This window comes from Hylobates moloch, unplaced genomic scaffold (genome assembly GCF_009828535.3).
Source record: "Hylobates moloch isolate HMO894 unplaced genomic scaffold, HMol_V3 SCAFFOLD_2, whole genome shotgun sequence".
NCBI lineage: Eukaryota > Metazoa > Chordata > Mammalia > Primates > Hylobatidae > Hylobates > Hylobates moloch.
In genome coordinates, this window is record NW_026652277.1 from 141,017,965 (window position 1) to 141,038,301 (window position 20,337).

The window sequence follows — 20,337 nt, forward strand, 5'->3', positions numbered from 1 at the left end:
CAAGTCTTTATTCTGTCATTGCTAAAATGGAGAAAATAATGTAAAATTGATTGAGAGTTAGGAGTGATGTATATAAAGAGCTTAGCTATTTTTAAATTATGCCCAAAAACTTAAATTGCATGATCTTTCAAAGTAATTTTCTTTTTTTTTTTTTAAACAGAATTGGGACTTCGCCCTTGAACATTCAAGGCAGAAATTGATATGTGAGAAATTGGCAACGGATTTTCTAAGTTGGGCAGCTCTTTTATTAGGTTACTTGATTTTTAAGAACTCAGTGCACTCATTTTGTAGATGGTATTTCTACTGACAATCAAGTATTTTTTGAGCCATATGAGATTACAGTTTCTAATTAGGATTTATTTCAAGCCATATAAAAACAACTATATATATATATTTACATATGTGTGTATATATATAAACTTTATATATGAAGCTTAATAAAAAGTTATAATGAGATGCTTCAGGAAACTAAGGACAGTTGTTAGTTGATACTGGCCGTTGGGACTGGGAGGCCAGAGAGACAGCAGGCGAGCATTTATTTTTCATTCCGCCTTCACTGTTTAATTGTTTTCTACCACAATTATTATTGTATAATAATAAAATATCTAATTTCTATAAACATTTGCCACTGAAGCCCTTCGTTTTGGGCTACACGTACAAGCACTGGGGAAATATGGAACCAAAAAGTCCCCATGCTAAGTTGTTGAGGCAGGCAGCCTGCCATTTCCTATGCAGCACTGACTTTTCCAGGCTGTTGATTTCATTTGTGAAACGTAAATTGCTGATGGGCATGGGGAAGAGAGCTTCATTAGTGATTTTTCAGTGTCATCAATAGTGTTTTCAAGTAGAATAAGCAGACCAAAACTTCAGCATGCAAGTGCTTAAGTCAGAAGGGCAGCAGTGGAGACAAACTCTTGTTTAGGAGTCTCTGCTTTGTCTTCATAAAATGAAAAGAAATAAATTTATTCAATATATAAATCCCAAGAATCTGCATTCTTTTCAGAATGCCTCTATTTTAAGTACTTTGCAAGGCAAAAGCTAAATATCATTGATTTTTTTCTCACTTTATTTTGTTATTATCACAGTTGTTTCTTTAGCACATAGATATCTTACATGTGCAATAAAATAAAATAATAATAATGATTATTTTGCACCAATGACACTTTGCATTTGCCACATGGTAGTCTCTAAGGTAAGTGTATTATATATGTTATCTATATTTTATTTATATAATAGTAAATATCCATTTGTTTATTAGCTCTCTAACCCCAATAGCATATAAACTTCATGAGTCCTGCAATGAATTTTTATCTTCCCTAATACATGATAATGCTTAGACTGTTCTTTGAACAGAAGAGAGATCAACAAATATTTGTTGAAAAAAATGACAAATTACATAATCCTTACATACCACTCCTATGTGGTAAATGTTATTATTAGACTCAATTTACAGATAGCAATACCGAGACTTAATAATATGTTTAAATACATACTCCCTAGTAAGTGGCAAAACTGGGATTCAAATTCTGTTTTCAAAGTTTTAAGCACTTAAAACACACTTCTGTAACTAAAGTTGCTACAGATAGAATTAAAAGTTTTGAAGCATTTAATACATAAAAACTACATAGCACACCACATTCTACTTCTTATAAGAAGTGTGTCTATATTATCTATGTTGTATTATCTACACAAACTATTAATAGTCATTAGGATTATAATTAACATATACAATATAGTCACAGAGGTTTCTATTTTTTCAAGCCAGTCTTTAAATCATGAATTGTATTATATAGTTTCCTACACTGAGCTGGTAAAACTAAGCAGTCTGAGCATTGATAGAAAATGAGTAACTCTCTCACACACTCCTGGAGTAGTATTCAATATTTAATGACATGGGAAGATGTTATATTTAAAAGCAGGTCACAAAACCTACTCCTGTAAAATACATAAAGGAACATTAGCAGTGTTGTCGCTGGTCAACCATAGGTGAGTTTCAGTATGAGGGGGTCTGGAAAACATGGTGGCTAAGGACATAGGTCTAAAATCAGACTGCCAGACATCAGTTCTGGATCCACATCAGGCAACTGTGTGACCTGGGCAAGTAACTCTCAGTGCTTCCATTTTCACATTAATGAAAACAGGATTGCTGTGAAAATTAAACACTACACGTGAAGTACTTAGAATGGTGCCAGGTACAAAGCAAACAGTGGATGTCAATCATTTCACTGATATTTTAAGCTACTTTTCTCGCACTTTTCTAACACAATTTTAAATACAATATGTATTTTAAAATAAAAAACATTTTATTTGTTATAAGCAACATTCATACATTTATTCCAAACCCATGGCTTTTCCATCATTTGGACCTTTTTTAATTCAGGATCTCCTGAATATTTGGACTTTGATGAAAACCTGCTACTACTACTACTACTACTTGCGATTACTACTATTACCACTACTGCACACAAAGACACACAATTTCACAACTTTGTTGTGGTCCTAACTATATTATTTAAAAGAAAATGTGATGCAGTGTGCGTGTGCCTGCACACACACACACTCACACTCTTCCACATTCTGTTTTCTACATGAGGAAGTATTGCATGGAATATAGAAATACTGTCACTCCAAATAGCTTGACTTCAATGTTTCAGATATGGGATAAGCCTCCCTAAATAAGTCTTAAGAGGAATGCTTATTTTGCAAAGATTCAGTCTGCTATACTAGATGGTATCTGATTTCTTCTACTGCAGACACAATGCTTTGTGGTCCAGATAAATATAACTGTGAAAAAGACAAGACTTCACTGCCTTTGAGTTTGACTTTGAACTTCTTCAGTTCATAGATTGCCAAAAGAAGAAATTGTTCTAACTTTGGGTGAGGTCACACAGCGAACCAACACCCAGCATCTGCTATACATAGCTTTTCATCTTATCTGGCTGTACATTTCTTTATTTCAATATTTTACTGACTGTTTAACATTTTCGTTTCTCTTATTTAGCCACATCCATATGGTCTTGACACTTCATGCATTCTCTATGCTCCCATTTTCCCTGATTATCTTTCTGAATTAGTATCATCTTTGCTCATGAATTGAGGAATCCTTCCATGCATAATAAAGAAGCAAAGTGGTGATATTCTCAAGTGATAGTTCAACCTCATTCATGTTAAGGAGTTGCAGAGATCCTTTTTGCCACTGCAGTTGAAGAAAAACAAACAGGCAAAAGCTAACCAAGCAAACAATTCCTCAGTTTGAAATTTATTTCCTTTTTAACCAAATAATCTAATATGTGGTCTCTGAAACTCCAAATTTCCATTTGCTTATCTTTTGAAATGGGAACATTATACTTATCTCAGGAATTTGTGGCTAGAATTAGACTGAATAATTTAACAAATATTTCCTGAGTATTCAAGTACTAATATTGAAATAACAGATCTCCATTGATTGGATGAAAATTTGGCCTGCCTAATTGAAGGGAGCATTGGCAAACACTTCGCTTTTCCCCTGTCCCAGCTTTTAAAAATTTTTTTTTATTATTATTATTCTTGAGATGGATTCTTACTCTGTCGCCCAGGCTGGAGTGCAGTGGCGCAATCTCGGCTCACTGCAACCTCCGCCTCCTGGGTTCATGCCATTCTCTTGCCTCAGCCTCCCCAGCAGCTGGGACTACAGGTGCCCGCCACCACGCCCAGCTAATTTTTGTATTTTTAGTAGAGATGGGGTTTCACCGTGTTAGTCAGGATGGTCTCGATCTCCTGACCTCATGATCCACCTGCCTCAGCCTCCCAAAGTGCTGGGATTACAGGCATAAGCCACCGCGCTTGGCCTGTCCCACCTTTTTTCACTGTCTTGTGGTATCTTTGAGGACAGGGAATATGTCTTTTCGTCTTTGGAGCCTCACTGCCTAGAATAGCCACAGAACATTATGTGAACACTCAAAAATTGTTATGGATATATAACAAAATTAAAATGCTGTTTCAAAATGACAGGAAAATCAAAATGCTAACTTCATTTTTAGGGTGTTTAAACCAAAATATGAAGCAGAATCCCTGTCTCACTATCCAAAACCCTTACATGTACGGAAAAGCACATTAGAAGTGACCCACCAGACGTTGAACCCTGGTGCACATTATCTTCAGATATTTATATTTAATTTGTCTGTCTGATAAAATTATTCAGAGTGGCTACATGAACTAATTTGTTTATTGTTAGTTATTTCAGGAAGCAAGAACCTCAAACTACTGACATCACTGCTTCTTCCATAACACATAGGCATACACACAAGCATACCTCCACACACACATGTTCTCGGTCTCTCTATGTCTGTCTCTGTCTCTCTCACACACCTCTCAGACCCATTAAGTCAACAACAGAAAAAAAACAATTATGGTTGATAAGTTTCTGTAGGTGTAGTTCTAAAATGGCTCCAGTTTGTAATGCAGGCGCTTAAGTCATGACTCAATGCTTTATGCCTAAGTCCTGATTCTGCAATCCTTCCTTGACAAAATTCCCAAAGGAGTTTGATGCTTACAGAAAAACTTTGCTGAGTGGACATTAAAAACATAAAATGGGCCACAGGGCATTCTCTCTTTTCAGCACAGAATGCATACATTGTCCCTGCCTTATTCTGTCATCATTTCATTTTCATGGTCTTTTGTCTTTTGTATATGCTAAATGCAATGTACCATACTTCTGATAGTGTCACTCTGCTTTTATCTGTTCTTTCTTTTATGCCTACTTATATGCGCCTCATTATTCTTTCCTTCCCTGAAGCTTCCCAATGTGAAGAGTGTGCATTTAAAATAGGTAAGATATAATTGGAGGTGGCTGCGTGCATTTGTAGGTCCTGCAGAAATTGTCAGAACCAGGCCCTGTGATGTTATTTGAAGATGGCAGATGGTGAGTTGGAAATATTTCAACTAATGAGTCTGCTGACTTTAAACCATTCAATGAGTTCAGAAAGTTGTGCAAAAGCCGCTTACCAAGGTAAATAAGCAGGCATTCCTTAGTTTTCCTTTACTGAGGGGAAGTCACTAGACTCTTGCTTGTTTTTTTGGGTACCAGTATCGATTTTCTTGAATTTGAAGTAAGAATAATCAATTAAGTAGATAAAATGTCATAGGTTTAAGTATGAATCATCTTATATCTTGTTCAAAAATGTAAAAATAATAGATGACTTACAGTAGAAATAATATATTTTTAAAAATGTTAATGGACAGAAGCCAGGTGTGTGGTGCATGTTTATAATTCCAGGTACTCAGGAGGCTGAGGCAGCAGGAGCTCTTGAGCCCAGGAGTTTGAGGCCAGCCTGAGCAACATAGCAAGTCCTCATCTCTTAAAAACAAAAAACAAAAACAAAAACAAAATCAAAACCCTTCAAGGAGAGAAGCATATTAGAACATATGCACAAAATAGCTTGGAGTGATAAGAGGGGTTGCAGTGAGATAGTGACCCATTCTTTCATTCAATTCTGCCTTTTGATTGAGGGCTGATATTTAAAAAATACCAAGGAAGGAATATTGGAGCTCTACACTTAGAGTTGCACATGTATTTCATCTACATACAGCTGTACACATGTTGCTGTATATTAACATTTTGGATGAAGAAAATAAAAATTCTCAGTGCTTGGCTACAATACTTTTGTAAAGCTAACGCTTGCAGAGAAAATCCTGGCCCCCTCAACTATTTTTGAAAATAATACACGACCTCTTTCCATCCTATCAACTTGGCATTTTGGCACAATGGACATAACAAGAAATGTGTTAGGCTGTAAATTGATGCTTAAAGTGAAAGTGCTACTGTTATGGATCCAACTTTCACTTTAACAATTCTTCAGAAAATGAGTAATCATGGATTTTAAAGGCATCTTCTAAGATTTTATTCTTTAGAATCCTGATTGGTCTTTTTTTATTAATCAACAGATTATCTGTAACCTTCCTCCATTCCTAGCAAACACAATAAAATTACTACAAAGACAAAAATTTTGACTATGTGTTAGGATAAGTTTTGCTAATATATTCCAATATTGAAAAAGAGAAAAATAAGATTATTTTTAGTGGTTATTATGTTTGATACTAAGTAGCTAATTCAGCATAAAAATCTTGGAAAATCATTTAATCTTTGGGTATCAATTTCTTCACTGTTAACATGATAGTTGTAATATTTCTCCTTAAAATACTTCAGAGCAGAATTAAATTGTGCTAAGAATTTATATTAGAGACTAGGCACCAAAAAACTCAGAAAAAGTACGGAAAAATTAAAATACTAATGTTGATTGCTAAACCAAATATTCTAGACCCAGTATTAGACTATGAAAATATTTTACTGCAAGTTCTAATATTTTGTAGAGGAGGACAATGACATGAGTGAAGACGACACATGTGAATTGCAATACTATTGGAACATTTAAAAAATTTAGAGTAGTGAATAAAATATATAGATTAATTGAATCTTCTTAGAGTTATCAGTTTCAAAAGACAAAATAAATCCCTGTTATATCAGTTTAAACAGAATCAGAACACTAAATAACTTTAAAACTGGAATTTTGGGGACAAAACTCAACCTTTTTATGTTAATCACTGGACACTGGAATTATTTATGGTCTCTAGATGTAGCAAGACAAAAACATTGGTTAAGTTTACTATGGCATATGTTGAATCAACTTATTCTGAACAGTGCCTTTTGGGATAAGTCTCTGAGACCCCAACTGTCTTGATTCTTTCTTATAAAAGCAGACTACACAACACATACTCCTTCAATAAATCATTGAGCTTTCCCCTGCAGGTTTGTATCTGGATTAATCAATATTAAAATAGTGCTTATAGAACCAACATTGGACCTTTGCAATGAGACACAAAAACTAGTAACAACTGAACATGCAAAATTACCAATTTCTGTAAAACAAATAGCAGAGAGAGTGATTACTAGTATTGGACTTCAAGTTTGTTGGTTGTACTCATGTTAAGAAGAAGGTTTAGGGTTCCTCAATTTTGAGACTTAACTTTATTCTCTACTAACACTATTTCTCTTACTCTTGGCTCTTTCCATAAGAAATCTCATCCGTGCATGGCATGCCCACATGTTCAAATTCAGAATACAGGTTCACAAGTGTATCTCTAACCCAAATATTTTTTCTGATGCTCACACCCAAATAGCCAGCTTCCAGCTCTAAATTTTTACTAGAATGCCCTAAAAATACCTCAAATTCAGCATGGTGTAAAACAGATTTATAGTCTTATATTCTAAGCATGTCCTTTTCTAAAAGTATCCCATCTCAAAGTCCCATCTCACCTTAGTGTAGCATCTCATTTTGATTTAATCTGGCTTCTAACACGTTGAAACAATTTTGAAATGTATTTCTACTTTTTAAAATATTATCAGGTCCATGACATTGAATTCTGATATATTAATATTTCTATTAATGTCACCCAAATTTTCTTATAGACATACACCTACTATTAATGTTTGGTTTACATAAATGTCCTATAAAAAACTTTATGTAGTTTAGATAGATTTCAGCTATTGTTTCTCTATCATCTATTTGAATTGAACTGTGTCATAGAAATAAATTGTTGGTCCACATTACAAATTAACCAAGAAGTACTGATTACAAATATCACCCACATTTTTCAGTGATCATAAATTTATTATTTGGTCATTTGCTCAATTAGCTATTTTTAAAATAAATAAAAAGTGGCAAATTTTAAATTTCAAGTGCTTGCTTTCCTTTTAAAAATAAAGTCTGCAGATTTTTAAAGTATCAGTTATTTTTCTTTGTTCATTATATGCATTGCAATATATTTTTCCAATGTGTGGCTAATCTTCCTCTTCTGGATTTGCTCTCTTTGTGTCTTAAGAAATTCTACTGTAACCGAAAGCTATATATATATTCTCCTCTATTTTCCTGAATGTTTGAAGTTTGTCTTCTAGCATCAAGTCTTGAAGATGTCTTAAATTTCTTTTTGCGCAAATATGAGAGTGGAATTTAAACGTTTTCTTACATGAGAAGCAAGTGTGGTTTACCATTTATTTTCTCAATGATACATCTGTCATCCAATGTATTTTCCTACATTTAGGGCTTCATTTCCGGGCTTGCTGTTACATTCTCTCAGTGTGCGTTCCTATACCCGTACTATTTCCATATCGTTTTAATTAAAGCAATTCTATAAAAAATAACTATATTTGGTCAGGCAATTCCACCTTATTATTTTTCAAAAAATATATTCTTATTTTTGTCCTTTCAAGTTTAAAGACATTTAAGAAAACTTTTTTTCCACTCTAAAAATATCGTTGATTTTTTTTTTATATGAATCTACACATTACTTTAGAGGGAAATGATCACTTCCAGATAGGAAAAGGAAATATTACTTCACTTATTCAAGCCTTTAAAAATGGATTTCAAAATTTTTTTCATTATTTTTACATGAAAATGTCATCAATATTTACATACATTTATTCTTTGTAACAGAGTTTGTTTCCATTGTGAATAGGGTACCGTGAACTAATAAATTTTTGAATTATTCATCACTTATGTTTAGGAATGCTAAACATTAATTTTCACAGGATGATCTTGTATCCAGAAGTTTTGCTAATTTCTCTTATTCATAATAATATTTTGTTTGTGGGTAAATTTGGAATATTTATGAAGACGACTTTTCTGCAAATACAACAACTTTGATTATCCCTTTTCAATTCTTATACCTTTTCTCCATTGGTACTATATCTGATACAATGTTGATATCAAGATGACATTTTTAGTGTGTTTTATATTTAATATTTAAACATAAGTACATTTGTATAAGTTGTAATGCTATATAAATGCATATATGTGATCATATTACTCATATTCATGCACATTGATTTTTGCGTTGTTTTGTTTAGTCAAAATCATTTTAAAATGCTTGTATCTCTCCCATAAACCATATTATCAACCTAGTCTAAATCACTCCATATTTTCCATATTTTCTCCATACTGTTATAATAATCTTGAAACATATAGAAAGGCATATAATGGCAGAAAACCCTGACTAGCCAACACAACTTATTCTTCATTCCTTCTCTCACCCAGAATTCCTTGCAGTTAAATTTATCAGGAACCTAAATCTTCCCTGCTGGCAAGGGGATGGGACTGATGCATGCCACCTGGCACTCATGCCCTCACACTTTCTCCTCCTTTGTGCTGGCTGCAATGCCAATGCATAAGCAGAACTTGGAACCACGTACTGAAGATGGCAGAGGCCGCCCCAAATGACCACACACCCCCAACCAACACCAACACCACCTGAAAACCTAATTATTAATTTTTTTCATATGATTTGGAATTTCGGGTTGTATTTCAGCCTGAGAACTGTATTATTGTGGTCGTTGCCGTTTTTGTTTCTTTTTTTTCCTATGAATTGCAATTGTGTGATTCCTTCCTCTGGCACCAATCTTTCACTGGGCCTCTAGTCCCAAGTACACTTTGATGGCTCCAAAACTTGCCTCATAATGTTAGTAGGGATATTCCTGAACAAGTAAGTCCCTATTCCAATACATGACTTTCTTCAGGTCCTAGATGAGGGGCTGAGTTTATTTTCTCCACTTTCCTGGGTATGCACTTTCTTATTAACTGTAGCACCAGAGAACTATTTACAGCAACTGTTTTTCACCTTCTTTTCTTGAATGGAGGTTCCACTTCAGTACCTGGTTAATTGCATTGAGACTCGTGTAAAATCCCTGCTTATTCCAATGAACGTTATTGCCTTATGTGATCCTGGTCAACAATTCTGTTTAAGGATCCAGATCCCAGAACCCCTACAGCTTCTTTCTGGCTTACTACCTTGTTTTCACTCTGTTTTTCAACCAGTTAAATGTTTCCCTTTTGATTGCATATGGTTATGGCTTTTAAAATTTATCCATCTATAATTTATCTTTCATTTTAAGGACTAAAGAAGAGAAGAGCCTTCAAATCTTGAAAATGCACTTCCGTTTTCCTGGAAAATGAGAGTTAAAAAGCCAGAGTCCTTGTCTCCACTACATGATTACTGAATCAGAATCTTTTGTCATGAGTCCTGAACAACATTTTTATTTTAATTCAATAGGAGAGTTTAGTGCATAACCAGATTTAAGAGCATAAATTCGAACATGGTTCTACCTTTACTCAAAGAAGAATATGCTGTGGCTATTTAAATATTATGGGATTAACACATAATAGATTAATTTCTCATTTAATTGTGCATGATATTGTCATATTATGTCTGATGCTCCTTTAATGAAACCTTTTAAGGAGCTCTCTAATTACTAAAAGAAGTGTTAAAACTTTAACCTAAAAAACTTTCTTTTAAGGTTAATTCCTGTTACTAAAGATTTATTTGAGATGTGACTGTTCCAATATGTGTGAGATGGTAGTGATCCCCTTTAATGAAAGAAAGCCTAATGAGACAACACCTCCTATAGGTGAAAGTTAAAGTCACTTTGCATGATATGATTACACTTTGCTGATAAAATCTCCAGGAGTTGTCATTCACATTCAGCATCACAGGTCTGAATTTTGGCTGGTTGTTTGGAACAAAAAAGAAGAAGAATTTCAATGCATAAAGTTTTAAAGCACCATTAATATTCTGGCAAATATCTAGGAGAGATCACTGTTACTCTAAATGGGAAAAATAAAAGACTAATTAAAATCCTGACAGTAATTTAAGGGTTCAATTTCTAAAATAATAATAATAATAATAATAAAATGAGATTTAAAATAATTATTCTGGTGATTACATTTAATTGTCTTTTTGTACAAACCATTGTCCAGTCATAGTCCTTAATAAAAATTAGGAAGAAAATGGTACAATGATGTAAAACTGAGGGTTTAGCTAATGCATCTTCTTCAGCATGATATATGTTGCCCATGTCACCATCACTAATATCTCTAACAATGAAACGGCTGGTGCTAGATCCAACCACCTGATATGGGATTATGGAAAGGAGATACTTGGAAGAGTAGAAGAAGATTCTTGAGAATATATTTCCAGACATCAGAGACTAAAATAAACAAAAACTAAACTTTTAAAATAAAAATATAGATATATATATATAATATTCCTGTCTGCACCTTTAAAAAATATTTCCACCTTATATTGGCAAAAGAAATATAGTATCATTATGTGATTAAATTACTTAATGGTATCTAACCATTTCAACTTACATTGTTATATCCAAGTCAACCAACAGTAAGATCATGTTAAAGAAACCTAGAATTTATTTAAGATGAATTAATGTTTCGGTAAGTCCAGGATATTTTTCTTACCTTTCTCAATTAACTTAAACTTTGAATACTAAAATGTAGCATGATTTATCTGCCTGTTTGACATTTAACATAACACATATGAATCTTCTTGCAAGGCAAAATATACTAATTTACATATTATGTCAAAATAACAAAATAGTGTACAGCAATAAAGTAACTATCATAAAAGCTGATGAAAAGAAAGTTTTAGTTATAATAACACATTTCTAAAAGAAGGCATAAGTTCCTTAATAGGTTTGAAGCTATGTTGCTTTAATTTTTTTTTAATTAGACACATATGGGGCTGAGAAAAAAAATCATGTTGTGTTCTTACATTTCATTAAATAACAATTATGTTTATTTTAACATTAATTGCAAAATTAGGAAAGTATGACCTAAGGCTATAGTTTTATACATTGCTACACTCACTAATGGGGGCTCTCCATACATTCTTCATTCCTCTTACTGATCTTTCTGTCAACTTTCCTCTCCCGCTAATCTCCATACCACTTCCAAATCCAATCCATGCTTATGTAAGCTCACCAGAAATCCTTCTCTTATCAATAAAAAAATCCCAGCAAGATGAAAGTTGCACAGCTAAGTCCCTCTACTAAGTGTGGTCAATATTTTACAGGGAAACAGGCTCTTCTTCTAACATTCACAATAGTAAGTATATTACATGGTTTTCATAATTTCAGTGACTCATTAATATGGGCACAATGGAAAATTTTTAATGTTTACTTTGACACCAGGAAATATTAGACAACTCTGAGCACAATGCCATGCCCACAGAATATACTTGGATTAGTTAGAAATTTAATGTTTTACGTTGAATTTGGCAAGTTTATTTGTGTTTTAGGGGACATAATTTGATGTATGGCATATCAGAATCCATCTTACTTCAAGCCTATCACAATGGAAAGGCTAGAGATGCAACATGGCACATTAGAAAAAGGACAGTGCTTGATTTAGGAGACTGAAGTTCTAATGCTGTCTCCACTACAAACCACAACTTTGAAAAAGGTCTTGACTATTTGGGTTTCATTTGTCTGTAAGACAAAAGGATTGGACTACAGTTTCTAAGTTCCTCCTAGCTATACAATATGTTTAGGATTCTATTATATATGAACTTACAGAATCAAAATATTTCACTGAGTAATTTTTACTATTTCATTTTATCTTAAATCTTTGGTTTTCATGGCTATTCCTAAGATTCCCTTTTGGATATTTATAAAATGTAGATTCCTCCATTTCACTACAGAGGCATGGAATCAAAATAGCATAAGACTTTTTAAAATTTTTGCAGTATTTCTGATGCAGCTACACTTTCATTTTTTGTTTCATAGTGCAATTTATAATTTAATGATGGAATATAAATCTTTTTTCTTTTGCTTAAAAACATATGAAGGCAAATTAAAGCTATGGTTTTGAGAGCCTGAAAATGAAATGATTCATTACTTTGTTGCAAATAACTTAATATGCAAAAGGCAGATCAATGTGGCTTCACATTTCATTGTATAATATTACCTTTTTCCTTCAGGGAAGCTGGAACTTTCTCTTCTTTCCCTTTAATAGGTTCTGAAAGGAAACATCGGACAATTATTTGAAGCCAAGACAAAGAGATTTTCAGATACCTATATAATGAAGTCAGTAAGCTGAAAGTATCAGTGAGCTGAAAGTAAGTGGAAATTTTATAATGCACTTTAAAAATGATTTTACTCATATAGGGACAAAGAAACTACAGTATAGAATACAATAAGCCATAAACTGATCATTTTTCCTTAGCACAAACATAAGTTGTTCAACAAATTATAATCTACTTGTTTATTTAAGAGAATGAGTATTTGGATGGATAGGACCTTATTTATCTGTAATTTTTAAAAATCACATGACTTCAGCATGCAGAAGTCTTCCAAAACTGTTTAATCAGCACAAAGCTAGTTTATTTCTTTTAGCCCACATTTTGTCAAAAAAATAAACAACCAAATAGAAAATCCTGCACATATCATGTATGTAGTGGTGTTTTGGTCTTCAGACTCAAGTTAAACTTGAGAATGAGACTAAAATAAAATTTGAGAGACAATTTCAGCTAGGAGACAATTTTACCTATAAACTTTTAAAGTCTTCAAAATGAAGGCCTTGGTCGAAGTAACTCAAATAAAACTTTACTTATTCTACCACCTTCCAAACACATCTTCAATGTGATTCAGACCATATCATGGGCTCCAGACGCATATATGGGCAATGTTTTGAACATCATTATATTTAACAGCCTAATAAAAAATAAAACATAAACACATTTTATGCTTCCTCTGCAACATTAACGCTTAATATATATTTTATGGATGAAAATGACTTTTAATGCAATTACAAGGGAAAGAAAGAGATCTATCCTTTCAGTCCCTTTTTCTATTCCCACCATATTTTTTGGGTGAAAATACAGGAACTATGATGATAGTGCCTGTAAATGGAGATGCCACTCTAGTAATCGCCTAGAATTAACTGAGTCCAGATAGTTTTGCATGTATTAAGAATTGATTTTGAGGTTTTATTAAAAGAACTGTATCTTTCAAAGCAAAATTTTCTTGTCGGGTAAGCTGTAGCTTTAGATATCCATAAGCATGTAGAATTTGTTTAATGTCTTTGGTGACAAATAAATGCCCATGTTGCTATTTATGGTGCTATGTATAAATAGGGCTATTTTTTTCTATACTTCAGCATATGAAGATGAAATCAAGAGCCATGAATTGAACAAACACACTGGAAAGCTTCATTAACTGTTTTTCAAGCTGATGGGGGTAATTTACTGCTCTTGCACTTCCTGGCTAAGCCAAAAGGATTAATGTGTTGTGAAATGAGAAGTGGTGGTGGAAACAGACTCCCAGTGGGGCGGGAGAGTGCAATGCTTCGAATCTCAGAATTCAAGATACAGCATGTTGATCTAAATGTGTGAGTGTGTATGTTTGTGTGAGGGTTTAGTAGTTATAAAATACAGGACCTAGAATGAGAGCCCACAGAACTACATTGATTTTAGTGGAGAGAGAAGGAAAGGGTGGAATAACAGATACACTTTTATAGGACATTCAAAGATTGTAAACCCAATACCGTAAGCTTTGGAGAACGATCTCAGAAAATAAAAGTGATTTCTATTTCCAAGTTTGCTACTGGCAAGATGCCTTTGGTTCCTAGGCTGAGTCATCACTTGCACTGACTTTCCTACAGATCATTTATTCTCAGCATCTGCTTTGTCCTCAGGGGCTTTTGTCCCAATTTAGGAAGTCCTCAGACTTCTCTGAGGAATCTCTAACTACCCAAGGAAGTGAGGAGGATATTAAATCTGACAAAAAAGAGAGTATTACATGCAAACCCCGCACTTCTGCATTAGGAAGGAGAGATACATCAGTGGTTTGAGTCAACTCTTAAGCCACTTTTCGGCTTATCTACCTTGTTTGTCAAAAGCAGAATATTGGAAAACATTTTTAAAAATATAGTAGTTTCTTTGTGTTTGTCCAAAAGCCTATAGGATGACTTATGGTTCTTGATTATCAGGGCCTATAAAGTGTTTAATGGTGCTGGGATATAAAGTGGCACTCTGTCAAAATTATTGAGGAAGAACATTGTTATGGAAAAATAATTCCCTAAGGGATAGGAAAATGGTTTCAGATTTGCCACTGCCTTACACTACCCCCACAGACAAAGGTAATGAGGAACTGGGTTAGTATCCATGATGAAGTACAGCATGGTTGGGGAGGAGTTTCGAAGTCTTCAGACAACTTATCCCAACCTTAATTCTAGCTTTGAATTGTTGAGTGGAAATGGCCAAGAAAAACATGTTGAGGGCAAATGGAAGTTGAGGGGTCATAAGTTGCATGGTCCTGAGCATCAGTAAAAGAGGATAGTTCTGTCAAGATTCCTCCGCCATTATATCCAAACATACACAGACGTGGGGCACAAAACTAGCCAATAATTCTGATGTCCACTTGCATTACTCCAATAACAGAGAAATCTAAAAGTGCTATTATTTTGTTCTCAAAGGAGGAGAAATTACTTAACTACTGTGTTGCCTCTTTGGATTTAGTTTGCTGTTTCTCAGTCCGTAGGTGAATCTTCATACTCAGATATGTCAGACCAGGAGTTAGAAACAAGTTATCTGGGATAGGGTTGAATGCCACAAGGAAGATAACCAATATCATGGGTCACTAACAGGATTTTCTGTTTTCTGGATGGTCAAGACCTCAAAAGCAGGACTATGCCCCTGTGGGTGTGTTGAAAAGGCTTAAGTGAGTCCACTGGTCCAGGAAAGTCAATAACTGAACCAGCAACAAAAGTTAGCAAGACATATCATTCTCCTGTTTTTTTTTTTTTTTTTTCTTTGCAACGGTCATCCCTAGAACTCTCTATATGTCCTTACATAAAGGCAAAAGCCTAATAATGTATCTCTGAATGCCCAAGTGACTCATGGTTATCACAACTCTGATAAATGTGGCTCCAAATGATTTCCTTGTAATAATGCTGGTTTTAAACTTGAAGCATCATTTTAAAACGAATTTGGATGTACACATGCAGGTGGAATGTATGAGTAACAGGCATATGTGGGTAATCTCTTAGAGGTTTAATAGAAGTAGCTGACAAAATACAACTCTAATAAGATAAGTGAATTTTTAGCAAGTGAAATTGCTGCATTCTGATTCTGCCACAGCTTAGCAGCAGGCTTCAAAGAGACTCTCCAAAAACAATAACACTGCAGAGGCTTTTGAAGTCCCTAAAATCTTATAAGTAATATTAAAATTTTGTCTTTGATACTTAGTAATGATAAATTATATTCAGAAAAAATTAAATTCTTCTAAAACAATATTCGACATATATAACAAAGGCATTTTGGGGGCATTAATGCAGTTTGAATTAAAAAGTAGATATATTTATGTCATCCTAAATCAATAATCATATGCTGCAAACCTTTATATACATAATTTTCTAGTGATTGAAATTTTAGAGAAAATAGTAGATAACTTTACATTGAGCAAAAACTTTTCAGTAAGGATTGTCAATTGTAAAATTATCTACTATTTTCTCTAGAATTTTCAATCACTGGAAAATTATGTATATAAGGTTTGCAGCATGCAATTATTGATTTAGGATGATATAAAATATACAATTGCAACAATATTAGAAATTACAAGAGCCTACTTAATGAAGTGGTCAGTGCGGATTTATTTCCTCCAGATAAAGTTTTCCAGGACAGATTTTAACAATTATTCTTCCAACTAGTTTAAACTTTGGTACATGTGAAGATTTTAAGTAATAGTTAAAAGTTTTGATAATTATCATTGCCCAAAGTGTAGCTTTGGAGTTAAGCCCCAACGTTTCTTTTGAGCTGCTTTCATAGTGAACAATAACATGTGATTCAAATATTCCTGTGACATAAGTGCAGACTACAATAAAGACATTAATACCCCCCAAATGTCTTCCATATGACAATGGAAGAAAAAAATATTTAGATCTTACAAATTGTGAACTGCAAATTATATATGTATATCGTTTCCTGATAGTATGTTTTCATGACAATTTTGGTTTTCACAAAATCAAGGACGCTGTTTTTATTGATTTTCATATTACATGAGAGTGGAGGCTGGGAATGGAACTGTCGCAAAATACAGGTAATCACTAAAGAAAAATAGATTAAGCCCATCTGTGAGAATTCAGTGTAGTTACTCCAATAGCAAAAGGACTAAGACTATTTTTCACAGTGTATGTCCAATGCATCTATGCCAAATAGATTTTTTTTGTTTTTATAAGGTCTACACTCAAAGCAAAAGTGCTTTTATGAATACAAATATAAGACCCCTATTCTCAGATGCAAGCAGTGTCTGTGTTAAAATGAAAAAATGGAATTTAAAGTGGGACAGAGATGACTTTGACTCTTACCTTTCCCTATTACCCACTGTGTGACACTGAGTAACTTATATTGCTAGACCTCACATTCCTTGTTCATAAATATTGAGGCAGCTAGCACCTTTTGCTGAAACAAATATGTAAAGTAGGTATCAAGGTGCCTGGCAAAGAGTAGATGCACCACTTTTGGACTTCCTCCAAACAATTCCCACACCTTTACCAGGCTAACTCGTCACCTTCTCATTTACATTTCATATTATTTCTTCAGGAAAATCTTCCTGGTCACACAAAATTGATCAAAATCTCCTATTACACCCTCTCATAGCATCCTATATACCTCCTTTATGATTGTCATAATTTTAATTATGTTATTAATACCGTAACTTCTCAGAGATTATAGTCTATGCTTTTCTTGCATCCTTCGTGTCTAGTATCTGAATTAATTACTACATATTAGATACAGAATAAATAATTATTGAATATGGCACTGATCAGTCCACACAAAAAATTAAGGTGAATAATATCAGACCCTGAGGTTTAAATAGATGAATTTTAGTTAATTTATTATATATACATATATTACACACATTTATATAATAAATTATATATTATAGTACATATATATAACACACATATATGTACCATAGAATAAATTATAAATATTACAAGTGTGTTCATTCAGAAGAGAGGGGACTCAATGAAGGCTGAAATAGGTAGAGAAGGCTTAATGCTTTATGTGGACATTATTCTTAAGATCAGGTTAAATATTTACATAGGCAAAGAGGAAAGGCAGTTAGTCCATTCAGGAGATGGAAGTTACAAAATTTAATTAAGAATTTCATGCTTTTTCATAGCAATATAGAGTGTGACAAGACTAAAGCGGGCAGAATATGCCTCAGAGCATTTGAAAGTATCAGAATGCAGAGTTCTAATTACCAAATCTTACTTCCTATTTGTAGTTTTACCACTTTTGTTGTCATCATCATCTCCAATGTTTACCAAGTGCTTGGGATATATTATACACTAAATATATATTTTAGGAATAGAAAGGAGAGAATCAGAGAATTTGGGGACAAGTGCTTCTTAATATTCTTTACTTCCCTTCTATATTTTTTACCTTTTTCTTTAAAAAAAATCCTTTTTTAATTTTTCTTTCTTTTCTTTTTGGGAATTGTAATCAGAGCACTTTCTAGGTAATAGTGAGAAGAAATAATTTTAGGGATAAATAAATAAATACAAGTTTTTAAAAAATATGCATGTGACCTCTGCAGTTCTGGTTTACATATTTGCAAAGGGGATGCTGCTAATGTACTGTGTTCTCAATAATATATATTTCCTAATAAATTTGTAATATTATATTAAATTAATTCTGTTACCTTTATCTTTCAGAACTGAAGAAGTCTTCCCAGATTTTTCTTTTCTAATTTCTGCAAGAGAGATCATGGGAAGAAAAAGTTACAAGGAATAAGAGAGAAAAAATATGCAAGTTTCTTCACGTGTTTTGTATACTGAGGCTTAAAGATCACAGGGCATCTGAGTTGACATTCACAATACAGATGTCTCCAGGCATATGTTGGCTATAAGACATTGGACTAAATATGTAAACAATAGAAAATAAGCCCATGAATTTCTATCACAAGTACAGACTATGCCATATATATAAAAAGGTACATGTAAACTGATATGGGCTTTGAAGAGGAAAGATATGACAAGACTGACAGCTAACATTGTCTACTTACTATGTGACAGGCAAAGTTCTCTACCATTTTCTCATTCAGTGCTCAAAACTCCATTAGGTATATAGGTTCTGTTATTATTTCTACTTTTCACATAAATTGATTAAATAAGTTTCCAAGGTCTTTAAATAGGAGACCTTGGATTTGAACCACTATATCTATCCTCTCAAGCACATAAGTCCTGGCTCCAGTAGTTGCATAATGGGCTCAGTAAAAGGATGTAAGAAAGCATGTAGTACTGAGGCAGAACTTGACGAGGGAAAGAAATTAGACCTGCAAACATGAAATGGAAAGAAAGACACATTTTAGAGAAACAGAGAGTGAACACGAGGCCTGGACAGGGAAGATCTATCAGTTTTGCTCTGTAGGCCATTTACAACCAACAGAACTGGAGCTGATGCTGTGTGACTTCCAAGGCTAAATCACAAAACGTCATGCAGTATTCACCTGCTAATCCAGTGACACCTGCTTTGGGAAATGCAGCTGCCATGTGAGTAATCTAATTAACACCACCATGCTGGAGAGGCTACATCTAGGCAGTCCAACTAACAGTCCAACTAACAGCCCCAGCTGAGCTCCCAGCCAACAGCTAGTATCAACTGCCAGCCCTCTGAGAGAGCCATCCTTCACATCCAGGAGTCAGTGATTTTACATAACTGCGGCCCAACTGGACATCTGACTGCAATCACATGAGATAATGAAGTGAAAATGGCCTCTTTATCCTCCTGAAGTCCTGACCTACTAAATGATGAACAACATGAAATCAGCTGTTGTTTCACACTACTAAGTTTTGAAATGGCCTGTATGTAGAAATAGTTGTGAAAAGGTGGTTAACCAACAAACAGCAAAATATTTGACCCTGTGATAAGTACTCCAGTAAAGTTATATAGATAATAGGGAAAGAATTTATTAATTCTAATTTTAAAATTGGGGAAGGTTTTCACTGAGAATATGCCATTTAGGTTTAGGCTTATAAACTGGCCAGAATTTCATTGGCCAGGAAATGCCATTTTAATTGCATAAATGTAAGTAGATGTATTAGGGTTTTTTTTTTTTTTCTTTTATCTTGCTTTGTTGCCAGGCTGGAGTACAGTGGTGTGATCTCGGCTCACTGAAATCCCAGGTTCAAGTGATTCTCCTGCCTCAGCCTCCCAAGTAGCTGGGATTACAGGCACCCACCAGCATGCCAGGCTAATTTTTGTATTTTTAGTAGAGAAAGGTTTTCACCATGCTGGCCAGGCTGGTCTCGAACTCCTGACCTCAAGTGATCTGCCCACCTCGGTCTGCCAAAGTGCTGGGATTACAGGCATGAGCCACCATGTCTGGCCATGTATTAGGGTTTTTTGTTTTTGTTCTTGTTTTTTAAGCTGATAATTGTTCTTAGAGTTCTTACTTGGTTTACAGTAGGATAATTTTCCCTCACCTGAGATACAAAATGTAAAAAGGAGAGG

The 20,337-nt window shown here is 34.0% G+C and overlaps 1 protein-coding gene across 1 annotated transcript in view; it reads right to left on the minus strand.

Annotated features, from left to right (window-relative positions):
- LOC131382920 (triadin-like) overlaps positions 1-19,376 on the minus strand; it is a 56,255-nt gene extending 36,879 nt beyond the window's left edge. Inside the window, exons 1-3 of the mRNA XM_058435729.1 lie at positions 19,334-19,376; positions 18,527-18,577; positions 12,786-12,836 (exon numbers count right to left, since the gene is read on the minus strand). Coding sequence (XP_058291712.1) covers positions 12,786-12,836; positions 18,527-18,577; positions 19,334-19,376 — 145 coding nt within the window. The remainder of the gene's footprint in view (positions 1-12,785; positions 12,837-18,526; positions 18,578-19,333) is intronic.
- Between the last annotated feature and the right edge of the window lie 961 nt (positions 19,377-20,337).